The sequence below is a fragment of the Botryllus schlosseri genome, chromosome 6 (genome assembly GCF_051294905.1).
Source record: "Botryllus schlosseri isolate E-star chromosome 6, Bs_hap1, whole genome shotgun sequence".
Taxonomy (NCBI): domain Eukaryota; kingdom Metazoa; phylum Chordata; class Ascidiacea; order Stolidobranchia; family Styelidae; genus Botryllus; species Botryllus schlosseri.
Genome location: NC_137241.1, coordinates 9,096,088 through 9,111,788, shown reverse-complemented (window position 1 = coordinate 9,111,788; position 15,701 = coordinate 9,096,088). Strand labels below are relative to the sequence as shown.

Here is a 15,701-nt window from a genome sequence, read left to right as displayed (position 1 = left end):
ATTCGCCACACGACATATGAATCTCCCAGAAAATCGGCGAATACAATCCAAATCAGTTCAGAAAAAATCTCTAATCTTAATCCAATCCAAATCCGACAAAATGTCATAAATCCTGTTTTTTAAAATCCCAAACCATTTATCATCTGTCTCTGACCATCTGAAAACCAACTAAAAAGAAAAATACTTGCGTCTAGAATTCTAAAAATTTCAGACGCAACCTCATAAATTTGCGCTTCAAGAATTTCGAATTACTAAAGGCTGGAGTCAAAAATTTGCACCGACTAAAAACCATTTCCAAATCGAAGTTAAGACTATATCTGAACACTGCCCCTGCATCAATCACAAAACCTAGCCGCCCATCCCAACCCCAAGACTCGGCGTCAATCGAAAAACAGACGATACATTACCAAATAGTGAAACGGTAACCAACAACTATAACCAATTCTACGAAAGACTCGTCAACGAGAACACAACCGGCCACGATCAATTTCGGTAGTAACAAAACAAAACGACCCATACGACACGATCCCACATCGTTCACACGCTCGTCTCGACACGCCGCACTAGATTAAAAAGGCACTGTCGCAATCCCACAGGCCATCGATTTCGCGCGGTCCCCTTCCGAGCGCGGCTCACAAGTAAAAAAATAGGCCAAAGGAGCCAATAGGGCATAGAATTTGTACTAGAAATAGAGATAGATAGAGCGAGCGCGTGTCGTGAAGAAACTAGTCGTAATCAGGCACCGAGCAGTTAAAATCGCATGGACACGCGGGCTCCGTAGTCGAGAACCCAACAGTAACGTTAATATCAAATATATAAATAACGATAAAAAGATTATCTCGGCGCTTTACCGGCGAGGCGAACCACGGATGAAGAATAGAACGAAAACTCTCTCTCACAAACGCAACGAAAAGTGAAAACTAGGGCTGAGCACAATGATTCCCGCACTCAAATCTGAATCGAGCATGAATTTTAATAACTCGGAGTAGTGAGAAATAATTTTTTCGAGAACTGAGAATTGCACGCTCCTCACCACAAATAGTGAATTTATGAACAAAAATTTTGGTTTCGAAAGGATTAAACCCGGATTGGACGTATCGCATCACACGATACATGTAGATATCTGAGATACGCGAGATATCTGTGAGATCATGATTCACCCCCAGCATTGTGACGAAGTACGATGAAATAGGTATATGGTCGAAAAATTACCAAATAAACTTCAATGTGATGTAGACCTGACATTATTGAAAAAATTCCAAATGACATCTCGTGTGTGGAACCTAAAAGGACATATTTGAACTTTCCGCATCTTTCAAAAACTAGAAGCCCTATACTCGATTCAGGATCAAGTCAATCAGGCACTTCATCATGCCCAGTCCTAAACGTATTAATCACACAGACGAGTCGTCGTCTCGCTTTTGAGCGTAGGCGCCGCTCGAAGGCGCCGGCGAAATTCCCGGGTCGCCGTGCTGTTTGGAACCCCGCTGGACCCCGTTTCCGGATTTTGGATGGGTCGAAACCGAGGCCGACTGCGCCGACCATGCCTTGGTCGCGTCGTGCGTTTGCTGGGGCAACGCCGCCATAGCGCTGAGAGAGTTTTGGTAGTGAAGAACGTGCTGCAGCGGTACGTTGTACGGGTGGTAGGGGTAGTAGTACGCCTGGGTGGGGTCGGGCGCCCCGGCTAGGTTCCACGGCGACTGTCCCAGCCGGGTGTAATAGTTCCACACCGCGCTGGCGTTGTCCATACCGAACATCTGGTGGTAGGCTGCTTGTTGGCTTACGGCTTTCGCTTCAGCGCCGATTGCTTTACTGTTGAATAGGCAGAGGTTAGCAAAGTACTACTCGAGTAGAAGTAACGTCATAAATTTCTACTCAATCAAGAGTATTAGCAACAGTTTCAAAGACATCTCAAAACTAATTCAAGCGGAAGGATAAAATGAAAGGCGGGAAAAGTACTCGTATTCGAGTAAATAGTTTCAAAACGTAGATTTGGTTGTTGGGTCGCATATATTCAGTAGAACTTCTTACAGGTACAGAACTTTAATAGGCTATACAAACATTGGTATACAATTGAAAAATATATTCATACTGAAATAAACCCAATTATTTTTGGCTGACACTCGTCAGGGGTAATCGCCAGCAGCTGGTAGAGAATTGGAAAGCACATTGCATATTCACTGACGCATCACCAAACATGCCACTGGCATGAAATTTCAAATAATCAAGGCGAAGGGATCGCGTAAGCTCAATGAACATGCAAAGGCCATGGATTCTGCCATTGGCAAACACTTATTTGATAAATCTGTTAGTTGGAAAAATTACCAACGAAGTAGGCAAAATGCCGAGTAACACGACAGATTCAACACCGCTGCGAGCTTTCGCCCTAACGAGTTTGACGCAAGGCAATAAAAAATCCACCCACGTTTTCAATGATTGATATTTCCCCGGTTTTTGTGAATCCATTTCTGCTGCGGCCTTCCTCGCGGGAGCTTGAACTGTGAGACAATCAAATGAATAAATGAACGTCAAGTCGCACACTCCCTTGGGCATTAATCGCCACCAAAAAGCACACGTGCAGTGAATGTGGGTAGGGGAAAAGTAAAACAATAGATATGACACCGGTGACACTTGCGCAATCCGCTACAGAGAGGAATAAGATAAGACAAATTTAGACTTAGGGGGGGGCCACATTTTTCGCTACTAGAAATATTACTAGAACTACTCATTTCAAAACTCACAACTAGAACTAGAACTACTCAAAAACAGTATTTAGTTGACCGTCAACTAACTACATTAATGATTTGACCAAGTCTTGAAGTGGTTTGTTGCTGACCATTTCCGAATTCGCAAACGGGATCAAAACAGTTACTAACAGATACGCAGTATGGCTATAGATGTGGAAAAAAAGAACTAGACATCCCAAACATAACAAGAAAGTCAGCACTTTTACCCAGTAGCCCACTAACGCGAAAGCTTTCAACCTGTCCTGATCACGGAGTCATCGCCGAAAATAAAGACAAACTTGACACAAATATGGACAAAATAAGGACACAAATCTGAGAAACAAGGACGATGCAGTTTTTTTTCAAACATCGCATTTCAATAAATAATCGGGACAAATTTGAGAAATAAGGACAATGCAGTTTTCTCAAACATCGGATTTCAATAAATATTCGGGACAAATCTGAGAAATAAAGACAATGCAGTTTTCTCAAACATCGGATTTCAATAAATATTCGGGACAAATCTGAGAAATAAGGACAATGCAGTTTTCTCAAACATCGCATTTCAATAAATAATCGGGACAGATCTGAAAACTAAGGACAGCGCAGTTATATCATACATTGCCCTTAAAAATCAGTACAGATCGGAGAAGAAAGACATTGCAGTTTGATCGGACATAACCCTTCAAAACAGATGTACAACTATGAAAAATAAGGACAACCTAGTTTTTTATATAGACGGTGTATGACAACCCTGATGATATGGCAAACTAGACCCTGAAGTCTCTCTAGCGCAGAGGTCTCAAACACGCGGCCCGCCAAATCATTCTGTGCGGCCCGCGAAGACATTTTAGATTTTCAAGTATTTGACAATATATAAGTGACAGATATATATCTTTTTAGGTTTAAAAGTTAAAATTCCTTCTCAAATTGCTCCGAGAGCCTGAAACTATTCATCATACTTCACCATCACATCAATTGCAAACGCTACCATGCTGCAAAAGATTCACTATTTCGCCACATTTCCAATTCATGATGATAAAACCGGACCCTTAGATGATTCGTGACTGAAATTTGTAAGTTGTTGTGACTTGGACGCGAACTTTCGTAGAATTACTCGGACTCCGGCAGACTCGATGACAAAATGAGAGTGACTCAAGTGGACTCGGAACGCCGTAACTTGGTTACAAATATATGGACGCAACAAACTATATTCACGTGTCACGGGGAAGAGTAATAGATCAGAAGGTAGTATAGTTTGGTATTCCGCTATCTAAGCAAGTCGTTATGGCAACAATTGGCAATCTGTTAGTTACATCTTGGGTCCCTATAACCATGTTATTTAGGCCACTTAAAGGTACTGAATACCGCAGTGGTACGCTCCAACGATGTTGCGATGTTCGGCGTTCCGACATTTTATTACTATGACACATTCATTTACATATTTATATTGTTGTTTATATGCCCCAATATTCCACGGTATTTGACCAAGGACAATCATGAGATTAATAGCCCAGTTATCAGGAGTGTACCCCAATCCTGGATTGAGCTACACTGCTCAACCCTAAATGCTGTGATATCTGATCAATATCTATTATCAATCTGTTAAATTCAAAATATTCATAGTAGCTTCAAAATTATAACGCGATAGCTTTTATGATGACATCATGTATTTGTCCATCCGCATGGTGTCTATATCTTATAATTATTATCTATCAAGTACAACGGCAATCCTATTCAAATAGTTATAAATGTGATCATAATTTTCGTGCTAGGTCCAAATTGCTACAAACGTAAATCACATTTTTGCGATGTGTGTTGAATGTCAGTATGTTAGGTCGGCTGCTTTTGAATAGGGCAATTTCATCCCGTCAAATAAGGCCTACTTGGGAATGACATAGAATACCCCTATTGATGCTGCAGCCCGCGGCGTCGTCAAAAACTGGAAAATTGGCTAGCGAGCGCATTTGAGTTTGAGACCTCTGCTCTAGCGCAAACCTGGGCAAAGTGCGGCCCACGGGCCAAATGCGGCCCGCGAAGCTATTCTGTGCGGCCCGCGAAAGGTTGCTTGGAATTCAAAACAAAAATTGCTTTTTGAATGACTACAACCATAGGCTGAATCAAATGAACAGGAAATTCGTTCACTTTGTAGCCTGTTCAATATTATGCCACGACTACGCTGCCTACGTACCTCGTACGCGCAATCCAGATTCAAATTAAAGCAATGTGGCAAACTATCAGCAGCAATTGAAGTCACAAGAAATTACTCATTCCATATAGTTTAGTTCAAATCTTCCTTGTTACCATTGTCGCACTACGCATTATACGGTATGTGTTTCAATCAAATCCCTAATTCGCAAGACAGGTCAATCAGTGCTCACGATTACTTATGACTCATCATATCAATCACTCATAAAGGATTACCGGGCAAGCCAAAAAAATGAAGCCGAAAACTGAAATTCGAAGGTTTAGATTTAGAATTTTGAGAACTAAATGATCATCAACTGGAGTCGGGGGTAAAACCGTCCTTTCAGTTTTTGCCGAGCATGTCGCTGAGATGAAGGATTTCAATTAAAGTCGGTTTTATGACAGAAACACGAAACACTCGGTCAAGGGAGGGCTGAATTGAGAAAAACTGCAAGCATCGCTCAACATAAAGGCTATTTATTCAAGCTGCACAGTGCTCAGAAGGCAGCGACCAAGAAAACAAGCTTTGTACTATTGCATATGCATTTCAGTGCAGTGGTTCTCGAACGGAAGGACGTGAAAGCATCGGAAGGGTGGCGCGCAGCCGAAGTTCAGTGAAAAAAAAAGTTTTGCACGATATACCCCCTGCTTATAGGTATTTCTCTGTGTATTGTCCTACTTTTTTCAGAATTCTCTGATCAACAGCCATAATCTTCTGTGCCATCAAACTATCCGTTGGGATTGCTAGCATTCTGGTTGCACTTTTTAATATTTTGTGATATCATGATAAGGGGGCGTGAAATTGTTCACTATCCTAAAGGGAGGCGCGCCTAAAAAGTTTGAGAGTCTCAATAGAAGAACGTTGATAGGAGTTGAAAGAGAGTTAAAATGGAGCATTTTTAACAAGATATTAACATGATTTAGAATCATGACGGCAAATAGATATTTGTCGTTACCTAATATCAACACACTCACTGAGCAGCATTCATTAACAATGTAATTTAGAAAATAAAATTAAAATACGCTGGAGAATATAGCTGAATTTTTTCACTCGGCCCGCCAACGTATTTCTTACTTCTCATTTGGCCGGCGGAGGAATACAATTGCCCACCCCTGCTCTAGCCTCCGCTCAATTCCATCTTGCCACGACGAAAACCTAGCTGTCAACACTTTACCAGAACTACGTACCATTCACGACGGGCGCTTTCGGAGATCCGGCTTCTGGAGAATGCGACGAGGTCTTGTGCTTGAGCGCCATTTGCTTCTTTGTCATCGGCCACGCTGTAACAGCTGCAGCGTTCGGCGATCCCATTTGCTCGTCTTGCGTACTGCCATGATCGCCATTCGACGTCTGACGAAACGAAGGGACATTTTAATACAGGCCTAGCTCCAATTACCTAGCACCAGGGAGACCCGTGAAGAGTAGGTCTGTTCAACAAGAACCTTTCTGCATATTTTCAAGCTTTTCGATAAAATTTTTAATTCGGCTAACTCTGCATATCAAATTTGGCTCAATTGCAACAGGTAAAGCGAGCATGTGACCTACTTTTAGAAACCACTCGCTCCAATATTTTTCAGATATTCCACCATCTACATTCATGAATTAGTTTTGATGGGTCTCGGTAATTGCTAGTCCTGCTTGTAACCGAGTAGAAATTCACATCTACTAGAGCAGCGACGACTAATTCGACCCCTTTGGCACGTGACACTCGAGCTTGTAGGTGACGGTTAAGCTTAGGGGTAATAAAGACATACACGCCAGCATCGCATGCGACACTCGCATCGCTCAAATATCAGGCGACCATCAGTGGACTCAGTGGTGTCTTATCCATCACTGAATTTGTACAAGGTTTTCTTTGCCGCTACAAATAATACGTTCGTCTTGCCAAATTTATTCCCCTTGAATCATTTCGACAGTTGAAAATCTTCGAGCGCAAAAAATTTGGCAATTTTGTGGCTGTATTGTAAAATTCCACTTTTTCATTGTTTAAAAACCGTTTAATTGATCCAATTTCACAGCATTCCGCGCGCAAAGTCCCGTGAATGTAACCAGAATTCTTTCCAATAACACAACGACAAACAAATACCCAAAATGAAATCACCTTGTCCCCGACGTCCCCTTCCGCACTCGGCAGACCCTCCTGCTTCTTACGAACCGGGTGAGGGCCGGCCCTGAGGTAACTCCGACGCTCGTCCTCGTTCTCCGACGCAGAATCTGTAGCCGAATCTTGCAGATAAAGCGCTGAGAGTTAGATCCAAACTCAACGACAACATGGCAGAGGTGGTCAGTAACGAAGTGCCACTACCTTCAACGTTGAACGCCTGCTAGCGCTACTTACTCGGGCGGTTATGTATTTGGACCTTCTGGACTGGTAAAACTTTTGAACAAATTGTCTAATGTCTCTTTGATAAAATAATAGATATTTATACGCGGTTCTATACAAGGTCACCCGATTGTGATAAATTTGCTATTTGGTATTGGCTCTATTAATACTGCAAAACGTCGCTTTATTGCACTGTCGTAAATTAACGTTTCTTTAAAACCCTCCGTAGCTTTCGCATAAACTTGTCGGAAACAAGTTCTGGACTACTTTCAAACAATTTCTTACAGCACTCGCACCATTAGACCACGAACTCTCTATTGCGATACCATACGAACCATATGTCCCACACCTTTAAATAAACGTAAAATCTCCCTTCCTGATTAACGGACAAGCGCCTAATTTCTTGCTTCTTGTAATTGAGATATATCTAGCAGACCGACAGGAAACTTGCCATGGACTCAAATCATTACACACGACTCGATGTAGTCATTCAACCCAAGACATTCCATATGACTTGATTCAAGTTTAGTGTATCGGGGCCGATACTTGAAAAATAGGACCAGAAACTATTTATCTGTTTGAATAAACATGTTAAGAGTGAGAGAGGTGAGTATAATATGAAAGCGAGGACTTTGTTATCACCAAGGAATTTCTTAAAAAAGCGATTTGAAACTGACGCGACTTGACTTAACTCTGACCACCTCTGCGAGAGGTTCACTTACTCGATTCCAACCGGGACTTCGTCTCGCGCAGCCCCGACCCGCTCGCCGCATCAGATTCGGACGGCGTAACCGGAGAATAGCTCCTGCCCGGGTCAACCTTTGGAGGAATGCGTACGGTCAGCGGCACCGCGTCCTGCCGTATTTTTTTCGCCGGGGACCGACCCGGTGATTTTCTCAAAATATCATCCCCGGTCCGCTTGTTCGGAGACGGCGCTCTACCCGGAAAAGACGCCCCGGTGGGCCTCGAGTCTGTAGGTGTCGGGTTAAATGACAAGGCCGACATCATGAGAGGTACTGAAGCGGTTGGGTATTTTCCGTACGCCACCGGACCAGTCTGGCCAGAGGAAACCGCCACTGGGGACATGACAGGCGTCTGTATAACGCCACACCTTGCGTCTAGGGCTGGGTGAGCGTACGCGCCCGGGTAACTCTTGCTCAGCGGTGCATGGGCCGGTATCGAACCTAAACTATGTCCCAAAGTGTCGAAATTTGGCGGGGCAGTCTGTTTCAGTGGGGCGGACCGCCCCGCGGAAGTGTCCGGCTTTTCTATTTTAACAGCGGCCGACACCGGAGAGGGATGGTTGAATTTACCGGGATAATTATGAACCGCCCCGGTTCTACCCGCCATGCTTTTCGCTTTGTAAACTAAACTCTGTATATTAAAATGAGGCGGGTGTCTGTCGGGGGGCCCCGGCACGTCAGATTTAGAGTCCCGCATTTCACAGTGACTGGGCGCATCTTTCTGGCCCGCGGGCGGGGGTGTTACTGGGGACAGCGGGGGCCTTTCTGCCGACGCGGGTCTGCAGTCTTTGATGGCTTTGGCGGGCGAAGGGATCTTTGGGGGTTTCTTTTCTGGTTTCCGGGGTGACGTGTTACACGTTGGGTCCTTGCCTGGCTTCGTCTTGGTTCGCATCATGCTCCGATAGCTGCTGACAACCTGAAGCCAAGATGGGTCGTCAAAACAGAATAATAAACTAGAATTTGCAACACTCAATAATACAATCCGCATACGCCCACAGGCTCAGCATAAGGAATATTTTTACGGGTACGCGTAAATACTCGCCTTGCCTTCGCATCGAGACTATTATTTTATCGAAAAACCATACCGTTTCGACATTCTATTCTAATTTAACTTGTGAAATGTTTCAATTCTAATCTATGTTCAGGTTTTCTCGAAAACGGCGAAAATTCTGATGCTAATGAGAATTAACTGAACTTCATTCAATTACGTCGATGGTTTTGTTAAGTAATCCTTATTCAAATCTAAGAAAACATGTGTAGCTATAATTCAGTATAGTCTGATTCGGAAAAAACTAACTTCAATTCCAATCCAATTAGGAAATGCTGAAAATCTTATAGTTGCCCAAGTCTGGTCTACAGGCCCCGTAACACACCCGAGTATAAGGAAGATCTCCGATGACAACTAAAGCACGCATGCAACCCCACCTCTTGCACGATAGCCTTTGCCTGGGGGTTGAGCGGTTCTTCGTCGCCAGGGCTGCGCAGACGCCCGCTCTCAAACATTTGCAAAATGGACTTTGTCAACTCCTCCGACTTTGCGTTGGGAACGCCTTCCGGGAAATCGACGCTTTTTCTGGACACGTCGGGAGGTAGCAGAGACGTCGGCAGGCTCGAAGGTTCCGACACGATTTTGCGAGGTAGTGCGGATGGTTGATGAAAATAGTCTGGGGTGTTGTTCGCCTGCACCATGATCGATTGCCCGGCTTGCAGTTGGATGAGGCCGCAGTTGTTCCCGGTATCTTAAGGAATATCGAGCAAGATCTCCTTCAGAATCCAACACAGTGCTTAGCTACAGTGTCGCTTACTGTTTCGATCGGATAGGTTTTGATCCAACGCGGCTATGATGTCCGACAAGGAGCTGACTCCTTGCGATTTTAAATCGTTAAGATGCGTCTTCCGCTTTTTTCCCCCAATCTATCGAAATAAGGCATTGTACATTTTTGTCCTTCATGTTTTTGCGGCATATACACAGACTCAGACTCGTAACAGATGAGCGAATGATGTGCATATGCCAGTGCACAAGGAAGGTGAAAAAACAGCCTTGTAAAGCTTCCTAAGTCTTGCATCACCATACATGCTATCCCAGCCCAGACTAGCAGGGAAGTCACAGATACCAGTGTTAGTAATCGAGTCTTAGGTCTGACCCGGCCTGGCCTATGTTAACAGACCAGCGATAAGATTTGACTGGTTTGCGCAGATTTACACTTCAAAAATTGAAAAGGCGGCTCCAAGCTATTTGTTTTTATCAGAGGTCAGGGGCAGTTACTACCTGTGACCTGTGATCACATAACCATTGCAGACAATCATCCACAAGACACTTTGACTTGGAAATAATGTAGCAGGCGCCCCCAGGAGCAGGGCAGTTTAAAAATAAAAATATTGAAAAACAGAATAAGGAACACAAAGATCAGCGGCAGCCCACACTAGAAACAGTTTACAAATCGCTCCGATCGGAAATCGAACACGATATCTCACCAGAATATTGCTCTCCTCCTCAACTCGTTGCAGATTGGTATTGATCTGATGCAGGTAGCTGTGAACGGTGAGATTCCGCGCCCGTTCCGTGTTCAGATAGCTGTACAGTTCCTCCGGCCGCGTAGTCAGCATTTTCAGCTGCGAGATTCAGGTAATCAGTAAATGTGGCATGTTAAAATCGGCACTTGGTGAAATTGGCATTAGAAATGTAATAACTATCAATATTAAAAAATCGACGCATCGATATTGTATTAATACTTTGAACAGCTTCTTGGAGGTACAGAACTTCAATATACAGTTGAAGGGTATGTTCATATTGAAATGAACCCGAATATTTTCGGCTGACACTCGTCAGGGGTAATCGTTAGCAACTAAAAAAGAATTCAAAAGAACAGTGTATATCAACAATCGTAACACAAAATATGACGTCACCAGCAAGGATTGTTGATATACGCTGACATACTGCACTTGATGAATTTGGCATCGTTGAATTTTAAAGTTGTGTATTTAGCATTTAAAATGTAATAATTATTATTATAAAACGATGCATCGATATTGTGTTGATACATTCGAAAATGAATTGTAACATACGGCACTCAGAAAATTTGGTTGGGGTTAGTACTAAGGGCCGCTAAGTGCCGACTTCACTAGTGACAGTGACAAAAATAGAGAATTAAAACGCGAAAACGCCTCCCCAAAAAACCCGCACCTTCCCGAGATGCATCTTGGCCAAACGTTTGTTGTCGGACGCCAGAGACTTCAAGTCCTGTCGCAGACGCACGGCGCTTTCCTTGAGGATATCGTGCCGCTTCTGCTGTTTCTCAAACTCCTCTTTCAAATTTGCGCCGAAAATCGGGTCCGTCGACAGATGCACGAGCTTTACCATTTTCGACCGCCATTTTTCTGAACCAAAAGAAAAAGCTTGTTGAAACTAGGGTTGGATTATCCGGATAGCGGTTAACCCGTAAACCGCAGGTTTTTTTGATATCCGATATCCGGATGTAATTTTGCCGGTTAACCGGATAAAAGAATATCGTTGCTAATGCGTTTTACACTTTTTAGTAAGCTTCAATAAGTCGTACTCAGTGTTGCGGGCGGCCGATTAGCGAGAAGCGTGTTGCCAATTGGCGAGATGCGTCTGTGCACAATGCACAATGTAACGCAACGCGATCTCCTGCTGAGAAGATCGCGACGAGATCTCCCACTGAGAATATCGTTAAATTATGTCATTGATTGCCGCGAGCTCGGCTATCGTCTCTGGCTTGATTTATCGTGTCTTCAACAAGCCTATAGTTCCGCTGGATTGAAGAATCGCATCTGCAATAGGCCCTGTGCAGTCTGCACACTATTCCACCGCTGGTCTGCACAATCACATCTGCATTGGCTTGGTGCTCACGATGTTATCGCTGCCTACACAATCGCATCTGCAATAGGCCTACGAACGATATCATCGCTTACCTAACCATCGCGTCTTGGGCCTAGCATGGGTTGGCTCCTATCTCTCGATGGCGTGGTGACGATTTGCCGTTAAGTGTATTCTGATTAACGATTGTGAGTGTGACATCGTGCAACTGAATGACATCTAATGTTCGCAAACATGTGCGTGCGTGCAATCGTAATTGATCTCCGCTGATGGGTCAGATCATGTCAGGTGATACAGGCCATATTTCCACCATCTTGGATTGTCATGAAGATAGGCTGCCTTACAGAGCTGTGTTTTCTGATTTCAGAAAATCAAATTTCATCAAAAAAGGTCATCTTGAACCGAAGCTACGACCGTCCAAAAATTGCTATTTTTGTGATCGCTCAAGCGGAAAAAATATCAGAAATTTATACATGTAGTTTAAATTTGCTATATTTCGGTCAAATTAGGGTTGTTGAGAGTGACACTTACACACTTGTTCATTTATATCCTGCTTGATACTTTTTCGATTTCTTCGACACTTGGAGTTGCATAGTCTGACCTTTAACTTTGTGATTTTGTTCATGTCTTTGAAAATCACTTACGCCTGACTTCATTTTCAATTGCAGATATCTCTTGGTGACTAGGTGATGTCATCAAGTGTAAGGTATCATTAGAAAGCTCTTGACAAGAGCTTTTAAAAACAAAAATAACATCAGTTACTTTTGAATCGTAACATACCATAAGAGCGCCATGAAGCTAGCTTGCAAATTTATTCAAAATCCTCCCCCTTTTCAACAAGAGCAGTTGAAAAAGTTGTGAAATTTTATGAAAACAACGAACATAGCAGGTTGATGCCAGGGATGAAAGACCGAGTTAGCATTAAAAAGAATGTGTATCAACAAAAACGTCTACTTTTATGTACTCTGAAAGAATTCCATACCCTGTATAAACAGCAAAACCCGGATGCAAAAATTGGATTCACAAAATTTTGTGAATTGAGGCCGAAATGGTGTGTTAGTGCAGGATCATCTGGAACACATGCCGTATGCGTCTGTACCATACATCAAAATGTTTTTCTTTTGCTGCATGCTGCCCGCATTGAAGAAACTTATAAAGATTTGCTTTAATTGGCAGTCTGCAATATTGAAAATAGAGACTGCATGCTACAGCGTTGCCCAAACTGTCCCGGATTTCAACCCGTTCAGGAATTGCTTGACTCAAAATTTGAGGATGTGGATGAACTTATTTCGTTCAAACGGTGGGTGTCAGTTGACCGAACTGATCTAATAACTCAAACCTTAACCATAACTGAATTTATTCAGTTGATATTAAAAAAGCCTGCAGATTTAGCACCACATCATCACATTTCGCATTCTTTATATTTGAAAAAACGAAAACAAGATATGGATCAGCAAACAGCTCTTGTATTAATGGATTTTGCGGAAAATTATTTCCACATTCAAGATGAAGCGCAAGGGTATCATTGGACTCACCAATGCTGCACTGTGCACCCGGTAGTTTGCTACTACAAGTCTGCAAGCAACTATATTTTGCATTTAAATCTATGCTTTTTATCGGAAGAGTTGTTGCACGATGCAGTAATGGTGTATCTGATTCAGCAAAAGACAATTGAAGTTCTCAAAAGTACAATTCACAACTTGGACAATGTGGAATATTTTAGCGATGGTTGCGCTGCCCAGAACAAAAACAGAAAATCATTTTACAATTTGTGCAAGCACAAAGCTGACTTCGAAGTGGATGCTGCGTGGTCCTTTTTTGCCACGAGCCATGGTAAATCGCCATGTGATGGCATTGGTGGCACTGTAAAACGAGCTACAGCAATGGAAAGTCTGAGACGCCCACTGAATGGTCAGCTTTTGAACGTGGAAGAAATGATGTCCTATTGCGTGAAAAATCTCCAAAAAATAAAATTTATTAATTTGCTCAAAGACGAATTGGATGCTACGAGAGCTTTTTTGGAACAGCGATTTCGGCTCGCTACCACAGTCAAAGGTACTCGGGCATTCCATCATTTTAGGCCATTGTCATCAACCAAACTGGGAGCAAAACGTGTCAGTCAAGACAAACACTATGTATTGGAAGTTGAATTAGATGAAGACTCAAACCAAGAAAATGTACTTCAAATTGAAATTATCAAAAACAAATTTGTATGCTGCGTTTATGATGAAAACTGGTACATTGGCATGGTCACAGAAATTGACAAGCCAAACAACGATGCCTTAGTTGAATTCATGCACCCAAAAGGCCCATCAGAGTTTTTTCACTGGCCTCAAAATAAAGATTCTTGCTGGACACCGTTCCAGCACATTTTGTGTACAGTTGACGTTCCTTGTTTATTTAATAATCGGGGACAATACCAACTGACAAAGGAATCAGCACTGAAAGTCATACAAGTTTGGAAGAAATATCATCAAAGATAAATAGATATCTGATATGAGCAAATAGTTATTATCTAATAGTATAAACTAATGAACCCGCAGGACCTTATATTTATTTTGATTGTCATTGTTCCTTTCATTGTTTAGTGCTGATCGTTGCCCGAATGTATTGTGTAGAGTACATAAAACATCGCATCTTATCCTGTCAGTTGTGAATTCTGGAGTGAAGTATTATGTGTCACCTCAAACTGTGTAGCAAATTTTTTTCAAATTTTCAAAAATATCTCAAATTATTGTCAGCATAATTGATGTCAGCAATTATCTGTCTGAGTTATACTGACTACCTTATGTATAAAACACTTGGCACGGTACTGTATATAGAATAAAGGTCGAATGAGTTGCTTTACAGAGTTTGCTCTTGTTGAAAAGGGGGAGGATTTTGAATAAATTTGCAAGCTTGCTTCATGGCACTCTTATGGTATGTTACGATTCAAAAGTAACTAATGTTATTTTTGTTTTTAAAAGCTCTTGTCAAGAGCTTTCCAATGATACCTTACACTTGATGACATCACCTGGTCACCAAGAGATATTTGCAATCGAAAATGAAGTCACGCATGAGTGATTTTCAAATACATGAACAAAAAAGCGAGGTTAAAGGTCAGACTATGCAACCCCAGGTGTCAAAGAAGGCGAAAAAGTGTCAAGCAGGACATAAATGAACAAATGTGAAAGTGTTACCTTCAACAACCCTAATTTGAACGAATTGTAGCAAATTCATATTACATGTATAAATTTCTGACATTTTTTCCGCTTGAGTGATCACAAAAACAGCAATTTTTAAACGGCCATATCTTCGGTTCTACTCATCCGATTTCGATGGAATTTATTTTTTTGAAAGCAGAAGTAAAAGTTTTCTAACCATGCCAATTTTAATGACAATCTGAGATGGTGGAGGTACATTTTGAAATTTTTCTGGATCACCTGACATGATCTGACCCTGATACTTAATTGAAAAATAAAATCGAGACCCGCTCATTTTTTTCAAACACCCCCCCCCCCTCCCGCCCCATTAATTTTCGGTTGGCTGCGTGCCTGATAACATGAATTTCTCACGGAGGAATTAGACTAATTAGAACTAGGTATCATGTCGGCATTAATTCCAGTATCAGCAACTCGCCCTTCAAGTACTCCAAACCTAATCAGCAGAATGGTCAAAAGGAATGTAAAGTCGTTGAAGTTTCCGCGAAACGACCTGCCAACTTTTAGACCCTCTGCGAAGTGCTGGTTACTATTCAGCCCACTTCTGTGGAAGCTGAAATTTTTGTTACAAAATTCTGGTCCCGGCTACATAGGATACCACAATTGATGCATCGCGCTTTATAAGGAGGGCGTTGCAGAAGCAGTGAATATTGAATTTGCGGGGATTTTTCTCGTATTTGCTC

At 42.4% G+C, this 15,701-nt stretch overlaps 1 protein-coding gene across 2 annotated transcripts in view; it reads right to left on the bottom strand.

Moving 5' to 3' along the window:
• Positions 1–384: 384 nt before the first annotated feature.
• LOC145440837 (uncharacterized) overlaps positions 385–15,701 on the bottom strand; it is a 29,724-nt gene continuing 14,407 nt past the window's right edge. The window contains exons 17-25 of one of the 2 annotated variants that reach the window (XM_080318595.1): positions 11,165–11,358; positions 10,456–10,593; positions 9,786–9,894; positions 9,406–9,719; positions 7,960–8,896; positions 7,016–7,128; positions 6,102–6,264; positions 2,426–2,498; positions 385–1,812 (exon numbers count right to left, since the gene is read on the bottom strand). In XM_080318595.1, the coding sequence (XP_080174721.1) occupies positions 1,395–1,812; positions 2,426–2,498; positions 6,102–6,264; positions 7,016–7,128; positions 7,960–8,896; positions 9,406–9,719; positions 9,786–9,894; positions 10,456–10,593; positions 11,165–11,358 (2,459 nt within the window). In that variant the 3' untranslated portion in view covers positions 385–1,394. Of the gene's footprint in view, positions 1,813–2,425; positions 2,499–6,101; positions 6,265–7,015; positions 7,141–7,959; positions 8,897–9,405; positions 9,720–9,785; positions 9,895–10,455; positions 10,594–11,164; positions 11,359–15,701 lie in introns of both variants that reach the window. The other variant, XM_080318593.1, reaches the window with a different exon arrangement.